General features: G+C 42.6%; 1 protein-coding gene across 1 annotated transcript in view; it reads left to right on the top strand.

Moving 5' to 3' along the window:
- LOC135232859 (FH1/FH2 domain-containing protein 3-like) overlaps positions 1–12,960 on the top strand; it is a 236,060-nt gene extending 223,100 nt beyond the window's left edge. Inside the window, exons 4-5 of the mRNA XM_064294596.1 lie at positions 2,213–2,280; positions 12,060–12,960. Coding sequence (XP_064150666.1) covers positions 2,213–2,280; positions 12,060–12,176 — 185 coding nt within the window. The 3' untranslated portion in view covers positions 12,177–12,960. The remainder of the gene's footprint in view (positions 1–2,212; positions 2,281–12,059) is intronic.
- Positions 12,961–13,428: the final 468 nt, after the last annotated feature.

Below are 13,428 nucleotides of genomic sequence, written 5' to 3'. Positions count from 1 at the left end.
TCATCACGTGGCCACGATAGGTTTCATCATGCCTTCTGGGGCTTAGCCAGCGTCGGGCTCCCAGGTGGTCCCTCTTGATCTGCCCAGGCTCCACTCACTGGCCTCAGGTGTGGTCTGGCTCTCAGGAACTGGGAGTAAAGGCCAAATTGTTTACTGAAGGGGGGTTCCATGCCTCACAGCAATCATTTGTAGCTATAATATTTTCCTTTTAAAACATAGTCTTGATTATTTTTACAATAGCTCTAAGTAGTAAAGCCTTAACAAACAGAACCCAACTAATCATGGTCTTCATTAGATAAATGAGAAGCCATGAAAGAATTACTGCTAACTAAAGGAGATTGTAACCATGATATTGTGAGTCCACTTATGACATGATTCTGCTTGTCATCCAGTAGCATTTAAGCAAGACATTCTAACCAAAGCCTTGTGAAGAGGTACCTAGAATTGACCGTTTCTTCCACCAGTGTTCCTCCTGGATTAGGTAAATCTGGTCCTCCTCTTCAGGGTATACGTAGCCCCCTACTGTCATATGATAGCTTTATTCTTATTTGTTACAAGTGATGTTGTTAGGTGTTAGAAATAACAGTGGGAAAAATTAAATTCGTTTCTCCAGGATTTGAGGATTCTAAGATGCTAGCTGTGGAAGCTGGAAGGAGAAGCATTCACCAGGGATGGGGGTTTTTCTCCAGGTGTGACACAGTGGTGATACTCTTCTAGATCTGTGTAATCCAAGCCTTCCACCCAAGTCCATACCACTTACACAAGGGTGGAGCATGGCTCTGCCACCCCACCCAAAGTGGCAGCCACCAGCATGACAATACTTTGAAATCTTGTGTTCTATCTAAACATTTTATATAAATTTTGCATTTCATTCCATTATATCAGTGCTTGATTTAACATAAACTTTTTTTCTCTAAATACATTGTTGTCTGTTCCCATTTTCAGTGTCTCATCCCATTTTGCTTAGAGAGGGAAAGTACTTTGCCCAAGGTCACACAGTTGGTTCCAGGTCTAGAACTCAGGCAGTCAGAATACCTAGCCTATGTTCTTACTAATTCCGCTGTTCACTACTGTACTTCTAGTGCCTAGGACAGTGCCCGGCAGGTACTCAGTAAATATGTGTTGAATAATTTATATTGGAAAGAACTGACATCCAATGCCAGGAATCCAACCTTTGGCACCTGAGCTGCCTGAGTCAGGGCCAAGCATGGGTTCTGGGGAGGTAGCAGAATCCAGGCTTCCAGGTGCCCTACATGCACCCGAAGAGCTGGCCTCTCCCTTTCTCCTGTGTACCTTTTGCACATTGCAACGCCATCCCACTGGCTAACTAGTAAACGCTGTATGCTTACTGGCTCTTCTGCTATATGGGGACCTCTGGAGGGCCGGTCCTGTGTTAAGCTTAGTTCCTTGTTCACAAAGGCTGAATGAGTTGTTGTTCAAATGGTTGTTGTTGTTGCAACATGCACATATTGTTAAATGTGACTGAGGGAGCAATGGTGTTATAGAAGTTGGCCTGAATCTCAAGCCAGAGAGCACTAAGGTAGGACTTCTCACGTCTGCCTTGTCCAGGGCCAGGACATGACCTTGAATGTGACTGAGAACCAACACCACAGGCCGAGCTAAGGGTGTGTTACTACCTCCAGGGTCATTGCTGAGGCAGATGGTCAGTTCCTAGAGCCACCGTGCTGCCCTTGGGTTTCTTGTGCTGCCTGGGGAGGCCCTGGGCCCACAGGAGTATTCGAGACAACCCTCAGACCCCAGCAAAATGGAGGCACCACAAGCTTTCTGAGTCCAGACACAAACAGCATGGTGGTCCAGGGCCTGTAAGGCAACGAAGGAACCCTAATTGAGGTGGAAGGGTGAGTTTTGTTTTGCCAATGTTAATTTTCTGGGTTTAGTTGGTTATCAAGTAGAAATTATCTCTAAACATCAAAAAATAGAAATCTGGGGAGAGGGTGGGTGGTGCTGAGGATGCAAATCTGGGCACCATTGTCCACAATTCACTCACCGCCTCTCCCTCCTACCTGTAACAGCTCAGGTATGTGTATGAAACATTCTTGATACTATTGTAGGTGAGGTCTGTATGCTAAACAAAATGGATACGTTTTAGTCACCTTTACGGTGGAAGTTCTAAAACGTTCATGTCAGTGTCTGTTTTTTCCATCCATTGCTTCTGTTCAATTAACTTTATTTGTTGTATTCTTTATTTCAGAAAAACTGTACAACTCCAGCGGACGAGATTTAAGAAGGGCCCTTTTCTCTCTGAAGCAGATATTTCAGGTAAAAAGCAAAAAAAAAAAGAACACCCTTAGACCCTGTTTTTGCATTACTTACGAAATTAGATACAGACAAGCTTATTATACCTTTTAATCATTACAAAGAGAAAAATCTCTTTAGATTATCATATAAATTAGGTCAGAATATCAGTTGAGTATTTTTTTTTTTAACCATATCAATTATTTCAAACATAATAAAAAGTAAAGACAACTTTTATCAAATCCTAGTCGCTATGAGTCGGAATCGACTTGACAGCACTGGTAGCATTTTCCATATTTATTTTAGATTTTTTAAAAAGAAAATTATTTTACAGATATAATTGAAGTCCTGTGTTCTGCTCTGCAACATCCACCACCCTAATTGCCCCACCCCCATCCCTCGGCCCCCTCTCTGCTGAATGCTGAATTTGGTGTTTATCACGTGCATGCAAGTTTCTGTACTAATGGTAAATATTCACCAACAATATGTGATATTGTGTGGCATTAGCTTTATATCTATGTTTTTATGTTACTTAATGAGAATGGAACAGATGTAGCCTTGACCAACGTAGCTCTGGTCAAGCATTCCACTGTATGGCTAAACAACAAGTTGTTTTATTCATTCTACTGGCAGACAATTTGGCTGATTTCCAGTGTTTTGCTATCATAAACCTTGCTGCCCCGTGTGCACACGTGGAAGTCTCTCTTTTGAGTCTCGCCTTATCTGTCTCTCCTCAGCTAGGACAGGTGTGCAGCCAAGCTCCAAGACTGTCACCCATGTGATACCTCAGAGGAGAGAGACAAAGAGCTAGGGGAAGAGGAGGAGGCCACTCTGCTTGGGCAGGCTCAGGAGGTAGATTCTTGGATAAGATGACATTTGTATGAGTTCATGTCTGTCTAGGGTCACTGTTGCTTTCTGTTATGATTTTGAACTCTAGACTATATTCCCTGTCTCCTCAGTTCTTGTCTTATCCACATCCTTAAAAGATTTGCTTTGTTGGTGATAGTTGTAGCCAGAGTGGCTTTACCCCTTATGAGTTTCTGCCTGTCTGAGGGGCAGTGGGGAAAAAGACAGACCAAAAACCATCCCATCTGCATGTTCTCATCCTGTTCTTCCTTAAACTTGCTCAGTCACACCCTCATCTTTTTCCCAGAGCAGATTCCCTTCTCAGTGCCCGCATTTTTGGAGATGAGTCCTTTCTTTCTCTTCTTCTGACAGCTCCAGGTTGGAGTCTGGCTGTCATTGCTGCCTCATGGTGCATATCTCAGAAATGCCTTGGGGTTATTGAATGGGAATCTAATTTGCTCTGTAAACATTCACCTAATGTACAATTGAAAAAAAAGGAGATTCTTTTTAAAGTGTTTACGATAATGCCTCAATAAATATTAGTTGATTTAAAAAAAAAAAAAAGAAATGCCTTGGGGTTTAGAGCTCTTCTATAGTTCAGACCTTTTCTTATCTCACCTGGAAAATTACCACAGCTGTCCATGGGCAGTATCTGGGTTTAGTCCTCCCCATCTCAGTCTGTTCTTCAGCTTCCTAACAGAGGGATTTGAGGAAGTCGTTCTCTTCTGGTTCCATGTTGCCTTCTGGGTTACATCTGAATTTCACAGTATAGCATTGAAGCCCTTCTTGACCTGGCCTCTGCTGGCTACCTTTCTGTGTTTGGTAACATCCTAAGTTCTACCTGCAATTGAATTCCTAGAGAAGCCATGCCTGTTCTCTTTTGCACCATTGGCTCTGGACCTATTGCTTCTTCCCCAGAATGCTTTGCCACCCCACATCCACTCTCCATGTCTCCCAGTTTTGATCCTGGTATCTCCTCTTCCTGCCAGGAACTCTTCCCCTAAATGACTCCTTCACCCCAGTCAGGGTCCTCCACATGCCCCTAACATACCCTGTGCTTACCTCTAGTATAGAACTTAAGCTACAACAGGGTAGTTGTCCAAGTCCAGTAGTCTGCCAGCTCGCTGGATTTTTATTACTGGATTGTTGGTACCCAGCACAGTGTCTGGTACCACATTCTAGCAGATGTCAACGTCTTCAGTTTTTCCTGCCTCTAGTAAATGCAATGGTGACTAAATAATTGTCCAACTGTTCCATTTCCAATGTATCCACCTGTGTCTCCCTGTTACTTAGCTGAACAAAGCAAAACTATCCCCTCTCCATTATGTCATTCTCCTAACTAAGGGCCCTGACTACTGTTGGGCTGGACTCTTACTGTGCCACCAGAGGGCCACACTTCATGACACTCCCCACTCTGACTCTTCTAGTTCCTCAGCCCACCTTTTGTCTATGTTGTAAGCTTTGACTTCTTTCAAAACCTGTGTTCACCTATCTGAGTCTCCAGTTGGTGGCAGAGCCACACAGAGAGGAATTATTCCAAGTGACTTTAAAACCCTGTAATTTGTACGCCCTTAATACCCGAAGAACAAAAAGAACTGCAAAAAAATTGTCAGTGGCTTACAGTCATTATGGTGAAATGAGTTTCTTTATGTGGCCTTTTGCCTGGATTCTGTGAAAAAGAGAGAAAAAACAGCTAGGGAGATTTTTCCCTGGGCCCTGAGGACTTGTTACAGTTGCCTTTGTTACAGTTAGGGATTAGCTGGTCCCTGCCACAGAAAATGTCATTTATTTTGCAAATAGATGGAGCCACTTGCAAGGGGGTTGGTCAGCTTAGCCCAGCTAGGGAATTGGTAGGTTACTATGCAAACAAGGTGCATAAAATCCAGCCAATAGAATTGAGCCACTTGCCTATATAAGGAGCCAACCCCACAGAGATAGTGAAGAGGGAAGGAGAAGAGGCCAAGAGAAGAGAGAAGAAGCAGAGAGAGAGGGAGAGTGAGAGCTGAGCACCTTTGGGCAGAAGACTTCCCAGCAGAGCTAAGAGTGCTGTAATACGGTCAAGGACTGTAACACTAAAAATGGTCAGAGGCCCAGGAGAGAGAGACTGACAGAGAGAGAGAGAGAGAGAGAGCGAGCGCGACCGGTTCCACACTGAAAAGGGAAGCCTTCCAGACCTTACCTTTGTGCTTCCAGACATTGACCCTGTTCCTATTACTTCCAATTTAATCCTGATTCCATGTTACTTCTGTTATTGATTGAATTACCAAAAACCCAAATCCAGTTCCGTCGAGTTGACTCTGACTCATAGCAACCCTATAGGACAGAGTAGAACTGCCCCATAGAGTTTCCAAGGAGCACCTGGTGGATTCGAACTGCCAACCCTTTGGTTAGCAGCCATAGCACTTAACCACCATGCCACGAGGGTTTCCATATTGATTATGTCCCCAAAATTATATGTTGTAAATCTCTATATCTGTGGTTACTGGACGGCACTGGGCAAACCCATTTGAGAAAGGATTTTTGTTATGTTAAGGATTAGTGTAGAGTGTATCTTGAGTCAGTCTCTTTTGAGACACAAAAGAGATTAAGCAAGCAAGTAAAAGAAAGAGAGATGGTGGAAGAGAGATGCCAAGCCACATGAAGATCACCAAGGAGCAGAAGCTCAGAAGAGACAATGACCTTCCTCCAGAGCCAACAGAGAGAAAGAAAGCCTTCCCCTAGAGCTGGCATGCTGAGTTCAGACTTGTAGCCTCCTAAACTGTGAGAAAATAAACTTCTGTTTGTTAAAGCCACCCACTTGTGGTATTTCTGTTATAGCAGCACTAGATAACTAAGACAGAATTTGGTACTAGAAGAATGAGGTGCTGCTCTAGCAGATAACTAAAATGTGGAAGTGGTTTTGGAATTGGGTAATGGATAGAGGCCCAGGAGAGTTTTAAGGTGCCTAATAGTAAAAGCCTAGGTTGCTTTAAAGAGACTATTGGTGGAATTATGGATGTCAAAGGCAGTTCTGGTGAGGGCTTAGAGGGAAGTGAGGAGAGCTATAAAGTCTCTGCTGTCTTAGAGAATACATATGGTGCCAGCAACAGAATGTTGCTAGAAATGTGGATATTAAATGTGCTTCTGGTGAGGCTTTAAAAGAAAATGATGATCATATGATTAAACAGTGGAAGGAAGGGCAATGCTTTTATTCAGTGGCAAAGAACTTGTCTGAATTATGTTCAAATATTTGGTGAAAGGTAGAACTTGTAAGTGATGAACTTGGATAACTGATGAGATTTCTAAGCAAGACCTTAAAGGGGCTGCATAGTTTCTCTTTGCTGCTTATAGTAAAATGGGAGAGGAAAGAGATGGACTTAAAAATGAACTGTGCAAAATGAAAACAGAACTTAAAGATGTAGAAATTTCTGTTGTACAAACTAAGGACACATGTCCTAGAATGTTCACCAAGGACCTGGCTACACGATCATTTGTTAAAGAGATTAAACCTGTGACTGATGGATCTAACCAACTACCACAGCAGAAAACCCGTTAGATTAGATTGAAGGGGACAGAAAAAGAACAAAAGGAAAGAGTGCTGTCTGCATCTTGGAATTCTACAGGCAGGAAACAGGCCAAAGGAGCTACATCTCTTGTCCTTCAAGAAAAGAAAAAGACCATCCCTGGAGCAGCTCATAGATCAGCAGAACTGTTGGAAGGTATGGGAAGCAGGGCCTTCTCTGTTTCAATGATTTGGATCTTAGCCAACTTGGTTTAAGAGTATGGGGCTTCTGTTAACATGTACCAATGGAATGGGGCTGCCACCCAAAGCCGAGGGGCCAGGGCTGCCGCATCCAAGGGGAAGAACAGGACCTGCTGGGGTTGAGGGGGTGGGGTGGCCACTCAGAATGGGGCTGTCTAAAGGTGAGGGAGCAGAGTTGCCATCCCAGAGAGCCTGGAAGGTGGAGCTGAAGAGAGCAGCACCAGGAGCAGAGCGTGTGCTTTGGACCCAGGATTTCTGCACTGAGATGCTCCTAGACTTGTGGAAGATTGATGACAAAGGACCTTCCCTCAGAACCGACAAGAGAACCTTCACCTGGAACTGGCACCCTGAATTCGGACTTCCAGCCCCCTAGGCTGTGAAAGAATACATTTCGTTTTGTTAAAGCCATCCACTTGTGGTATTTCTGTTATAGCAGCATTAGATAACTAGGTCATCATATTGGTGGTGATAGTGTTGATATTGCTATTCTGAGACTGGTGTGTGTGTGATTTTAATTCTGCCATTTCTAGGATTCTTAAGAATTAAGATTCTCGGTATGTGAGAGGAAGAAGATAGAAAAGTAGAGGAGTTTAAGTTATAAATTCTGTATCTCTGAGTTTAACTGGAAATATCAGAATGAAACCATGGTGCATTTTATCTTAACAAACAAGCAAACAATGTTTCTAGCTCTGTCTAAGGACTAACAACAATGATCAATCCATTAGCACAGAGCACCCATTATCACTGAGATTTTTATCTTAAAGTAACAAAAGGAACCAGGGCTCCTTGAAGAAATGGTTGATTCCAGGTCTGGAGTAGGAAATGTATAAAGTAAACTTGGAGCAGCTTATCATACAGAAAGCAGGGACGATATCACTGTTAGGAGTGTCAATGCCAGTAGAACTCAGGAGCAAGTCGAAGGGTCTCCTACTGACTGGTTAAAGATGGGACAATATAACATCAATAAGGATGTTAATTGCAGTAGATTGAAACACATTGGGTAAGTTTTAATAGATGAACTCATAATGATACTAAAAATAATAATAGATTAGTCACCACTGGTAAGGTACTAGTGAAGCAGCTAATTTTGAAACCTGGTAAATAAAAGAATCTCACATTTTATCTTACTTTTTTTCCTCTTCAAACTTTAGAATAATCGTACTGTGGTTGATTTTGTTTGTGAGATTTGTTTAAATACTTTAGCTAATAAGTAAGAAGAAATAATAGAATATCACCATTTTGCAATCCTAATAAATTAATGCATCTAGGTATTGGAAACCCTGGTGGAGTAGTGGTTAAGTGCTGCGGCTGCTAATCAAAGGGATGGCAGTTCGAATCCACCAGGCGCTCCTTGGAAACTCTATGGGGAAGTTCTACTCTGTCCTATAGGGTCACTATGAGTTGGAATCGACTCGATGGGACTGGGTTTGGTGTGGTTTGGTTTTTTAGGTATTGAGCAGAACCCCTGGTGGCACAGTGATTAAGTGCTGTGGCTGCTCACCAAAAGGTCAGCAGTTCGAATCCACCAGGTGCTCCTTGGAAACCCTACAGGGCAGTTCTACTCTGTCCTGTAGGGTCACTACAAGTCGGAATGGACTTGACTGCGCTGGATTTTAACGGTTTAGGTATTAATTGAGCATCAGGAGCTTCTGACATAACGAAAATGAGATACAACCAGACACTATGTGCCTTCTGAAGGAAATACACACCACCACTGATGTTGGCCAAGGTCAAGCCCACAAAATTAATCGTGGATTTGATCCTACCTTTGTATGCAATGATTCTTTTATCAGTTATCTAGGAGAGAGGCCCATGTTAAACTATACCACAGGGATGTAATCCATACTGTGGGCCACTCTACAGGACAAATGACCTACTTTCTTCCATACGTAAATTTCTAGGAAAAAAAAAGAGTTGGAGAAAACTTATTAATTGAAAGATATTTAAGAGTCATAACAGCTTATTGCCACATGCGGATCTTATTTGGATCCTAATGCAAACTGTAAAAAACAATATGACATTTATGAGACAGTTGGAAATTTGATCACTTACTGGATATTAGAAAATATTAAGAAAGGTATTAATTTTATATTTAGGTATTATAAATATATATTTAAAAAAGAGTTTCTATATTTTGGGGTTACGTATTGGAATATTTATGGATTAAATGATGCAATGTTTGGGTTTGCTTTAAAATAATATAGTGGGAGGGGGGTGGGATTATAGTTGAAACAGAATTAGATGGATTTGCTTGGCACATGAGGTTCCCTATTCTGCCTTCTTTTGTATATGTTTAAAGTTTTCCTTGATATAAAGCTAAAAAAAATAAAAATTAGGCTCCTGTTGCACATCCCCTTACTATGTGCCCTCCTTAGCGTTTGTTCTCTGAATTCTCAGTGGAGTTGTTTCTATTTTTTTATCCATTAGACAAGTAGATTTGAGCAGCCTTTTGTCAGAATGATGTAGGCAAGGAGAGGGACTTAAAAGAAATGTAAGAAAGTGCTTGCTAACCAGAAGTTTATCATCTGTTTTTGGAAGACCACACACATGTGCACGAAACAGCGCTAAACCACAGGAGAGCAATGCACCTGACACTGAGTGGCTTACCCAGGCAGCAAGCCGTCTGGTGGTGGACCCACCTTCCCCACGTCCAGGAGTTAGCACCTTCATCACCTCTGTGTTCTCCAGGTGTAAAGGTTCTTTTTGAAACTAGACTGAAAGGGCCTGTAAACAGGGTCATTGTTCATATGGATTGAGTTGACTATTCCTTGATTAAGAGGAGGCCTTAAAAAAAATTGATCACGTGGCTATTATAGAAAATGTTGAAATGTACCAATAATCACTTATTAGCTAGTGCTAACATTCTGATTTCATTTTGTTTGAAACCAATGTTTTAAAGATCATTCCTTAATGCTATAGTTTTAGGATATGTATTAAAAATCTAGTACACAGTGAATTTGGAAGATGTTTATTATTCATAAATTTATATTTTCTAACTGCCTTATCTACATATGTGCATAATTTTTAGTGAAGGTTCTGAATTATTTTTATAAACACTGTCTCGCCAGTCCGGTTTTTTCCCCCAATCCCTTTGCCAGACAGTAAATTCTCTGCTATATTAATATTAGTGATTAACCTGAGTGGTTTCTTGAGAGCTCGTTCTCACTTTTTCACCATGAAGTCATGTGTGAATCTAGTTTTAGTTAAAGTAATAAACATTTGTTACATGCTCGGAAAAACTTTCTGACGAGACATGAGCTCATCTAAATGTTCACTTTTCGCATATGCTGGTGGAAAAGGATATGGAGGGAGAGAGAATTATTTTTTATTCCCTTTTTACATAGGAGTGTAAAGTAATTTTCCAAAAAGTCATGATATTGTCCCATTTTCTCTTTTTTCCAAAGCCATGATTATCTTAAACGTCTGAGTTAACACAGCTGTCTTTCATTATCCCCTCCCCCACGGGTCCCCTCAGAACGTACACAACCCTTTCTTGGTTCAAAGGGGGCCTGTGCCCTGCCTGCCCACATTTCCTTCAAGTCCCCCATCCATATAATTGGAAAATGCCATAAAATCAAAATAAGGGGCTGATTTCATGTAGGGACAGGAGAAAGATGCCAGTGTGTCTAAACTATTTCTTTTCTTTTGGAGATAAACCCTGGCCACTGACTACTACTATAATAATAACCTTTCATTATTCCATTAAACTTTCTACTGTTTACATCATTGAGGTTTTTTTTTTTTTTATTTTTGCTTTGTTGTTATAATTTAAGATGACTGTTCCAACCTTATTCTGGATGCGTTTGAGACAAGGGCCTTGTCCAATGGAGGAAATCTCCTGATACAGCAGTGAAAAATAATCCCTGTTCATAGAACTCCACAGAACTTGGTACTACAGAGAGTACTGGGCTTGAGGTCAGAAGGCCTGGGGACTGGCTCGATGCGGTTATGTGATCTTGGCCAATTTTTTTTTTTTTTTTGCCGTGCTTGAGTTTTGATGTCTTTATCTGCGAAGAGAAGGTAGGATTAGATGGAGTGGTTCTCAAACTGGCTGCCCTTTGGAATTACCTGGGGGTTTTAGTAGCAAAACTTGTGACATTCTGATTCAATCAATCTGGGTGGGGCCCTGCTTCCTATTTGTTTTAAATGCTCTCCAGGGATTCTAAGCCTGGTGCAGGATCAGGCAGCGTTTCGTTCTGTGGTACTTTGGGTGGCTATGAGTCGGAAGCCACTCAAGGGCACCTAACAACAACACCAGGGATTGTAATGTGCAGGAGGCAGGGCTGAGAACCACCTGAGCCCCTCAGAATCACTTTGAGGGTTTGCCTGATACAGACCTCAGATCTCACTGGGCCCACACTGTTGAGTTTCCTACTCATTAGGTTTGGAGTGAGGCCGGAAAATTTGCATTTCTGACAGATTCCTGGGTGATGCTGATGCTGCCCATCTGGAGACCTCACTTTGAGGACCACGGGATTAGATGCCCGGATTAGATATTTCTGAGGTTCTTTCCCTGTCCTGCCTTCTGTGACCAGGTCTGTCACTCACAGAGGCAGCTCTTTGAGGAACGGTGTGGCCGCTCCAGCTGAAGGGCCCACCCTGTGCCCTGCCTCCTCACCGGTTCTAAAAGCAGAAGCATGCGGAATGTTGGAGAGACTGCTTGCTTATGTCCTCAGAGACATTTGTACAACCCTTATAACCAGGATCTTTGCCAGTTGCTGTCGAGTCCATTCCTACTCATACTCTAACCGTTTGGTTAGCAGCCAAGCACATTAATGGTAACTAGTCCTTAAGGACATCTTTTAGGACATTCGAATGGCTTTAAATCCCTCACTTGAGTGTCTGTTTTGCAATCAAATATTTCCTGCAGTTAAAACCCAGCAAGATTCATGTGGTCAGTCCATAGGGACCTGTGAGGGCGCAGAGCCTAGTAATTTTTGAAGAATGAAAAACAAAGCGCTATAAATATTCCTGCCCTCAGGGGGTTCATTTGCCTTATCTTTATTAGACTGCCCAGAAGGCAACAATTGGTCTTTGGTGAACAACAATGTGAAGACTAGTTGTAAGACTTCTTGGGCAACAGTTAGGATGCCTCATTTGAATACAGTGGAATCGTCATTAGGGGGTACAGTTCCGGACAGATTAAACAACACAGCTGGGGTGGAGAGGGACAGGGACAGTATTTGAAGTCTTCTTTTTTTTCCTTTCCCACTAGGATGACAAGGACTTGGTGCATGAATTCGTAATGGCTGAAGGTCTGACATGTTTGATTAAAGTGGGAGCCGAGGCCGATCAAAACTATCAGAACTACATCTTGAGGGGTAAGTCATGACTCGGGGGCGTGCCTTCGCCAGCCCCTGGAGGGAGGTCTTGTTTCCCTTCAGGGATTTGAATACTGTGAGTTTAAAAAGACTTGGATTTAGGAGTAAGGTGGTAAAGATACCCTGTAGCGAGAGACACCTTCATTAGGTTTTGTCAATTCAGAGCTAGTTTTATTGACTTTCTGCTGGATTCTCTTCTGGGTTATTAAGAAGAAGAGCCTACTAACTTGGTTCTTTAGAATCTTTCTTACTTGGTGAAGAAAGGGACACAATAAGTGGGCTTGCATTTTAGCAGTTGTTGCTAGCAGCATTGAGTTGGCCCTGACTGATGGCGACCCCGTGCACAACGGAATGAAATGCTGCCCACTCCTGAGCCATTCCCGTGATAAGTTCTGGATCAGACTGTTGTGATCCATGGGGTTTTTACTGGATGATTTTCATAGTAGGTTGCCAGGCCTTTCTTCCTAGCCCACCTCAGTCTGGAAGTGCTGCTGAAACCTGTTCAGCATCGTAGCAACGCGTAAGCCTCCACTGACTGATGGGTGGTGGCTGCATATGAGGTGCATTGGCTGGGAATTGAACCCTGGTCTCCTGCCTGGAAAGTGAGAATATCAGTACTGAACCACCAGTGCCTCCATATTTCAGCAGTAAAACTACCCCAGACCCAAGAGACCCATTTATTTCTTGAGAAAAAAAAAATTTTTTTCTCTTTTAACTTGAGTTTGTCACCTGGGGCGCTTGTCCGAAGTGCACGTTCCTTTTGGTTGTGACTTAGTAGGTCTGCGGGAGGCCTGTTGTTGCTGTCGTTGTGTGCCTTAGAGTCGATTCTGACTCATAGCAACCCTGTGGGACTGAGTAGAACTGCTCCATAGGGTTTCCTAGGCTGCAGTCTTTACAGGAACAGATCGCTGGGTCTTTTCTCCCATGGAGTGACTGGTGAGTTCAAACGCCGACCTTTCAGTTAGCAACAAAACACTTCAGCATTACACCACACGGTCTTCTTGGGCATGTAATAGATCCTCAGTTAGAGATTGTCAGTAGAGATGCTTTATGTGGAAACTGTTCTTATGGTATTGTAATAGATTGAATTCTCTCCCCCCAAAATATGTGTCAACTTGGTTGTGATTTTCCTATGTGTTTTAAGTCATAATCTCTGCCTGTTGTTAAAAGGATAAGGGTGGGATGTAACACTCTTGCTCAGGCCACCTCCCTGATCCAATGTAAAGGGAGTTTCCCTGGGGTGTGGCCTGCACCACCTTTTAT

Source organism: Loxodonta africana, chromosome 11 (assembly GCF_030014295.1).
Source record: "Loxodonta africana isolate mLoxAfr1 chromosome 11, mLoxAfr1.hap2, whole genome shotgun sequence".
NCBI lineage: Eukaryota > Metazoa > Chordata > Mammalia > Proboscidea > Elephantidae > Loxodonta > Loxodonta africana.
The sequence above is the reverse complement of the archived record's forward strand: the minus strand, read 5'-3'. Positions and strand labels throughout refer to the sequence as shown.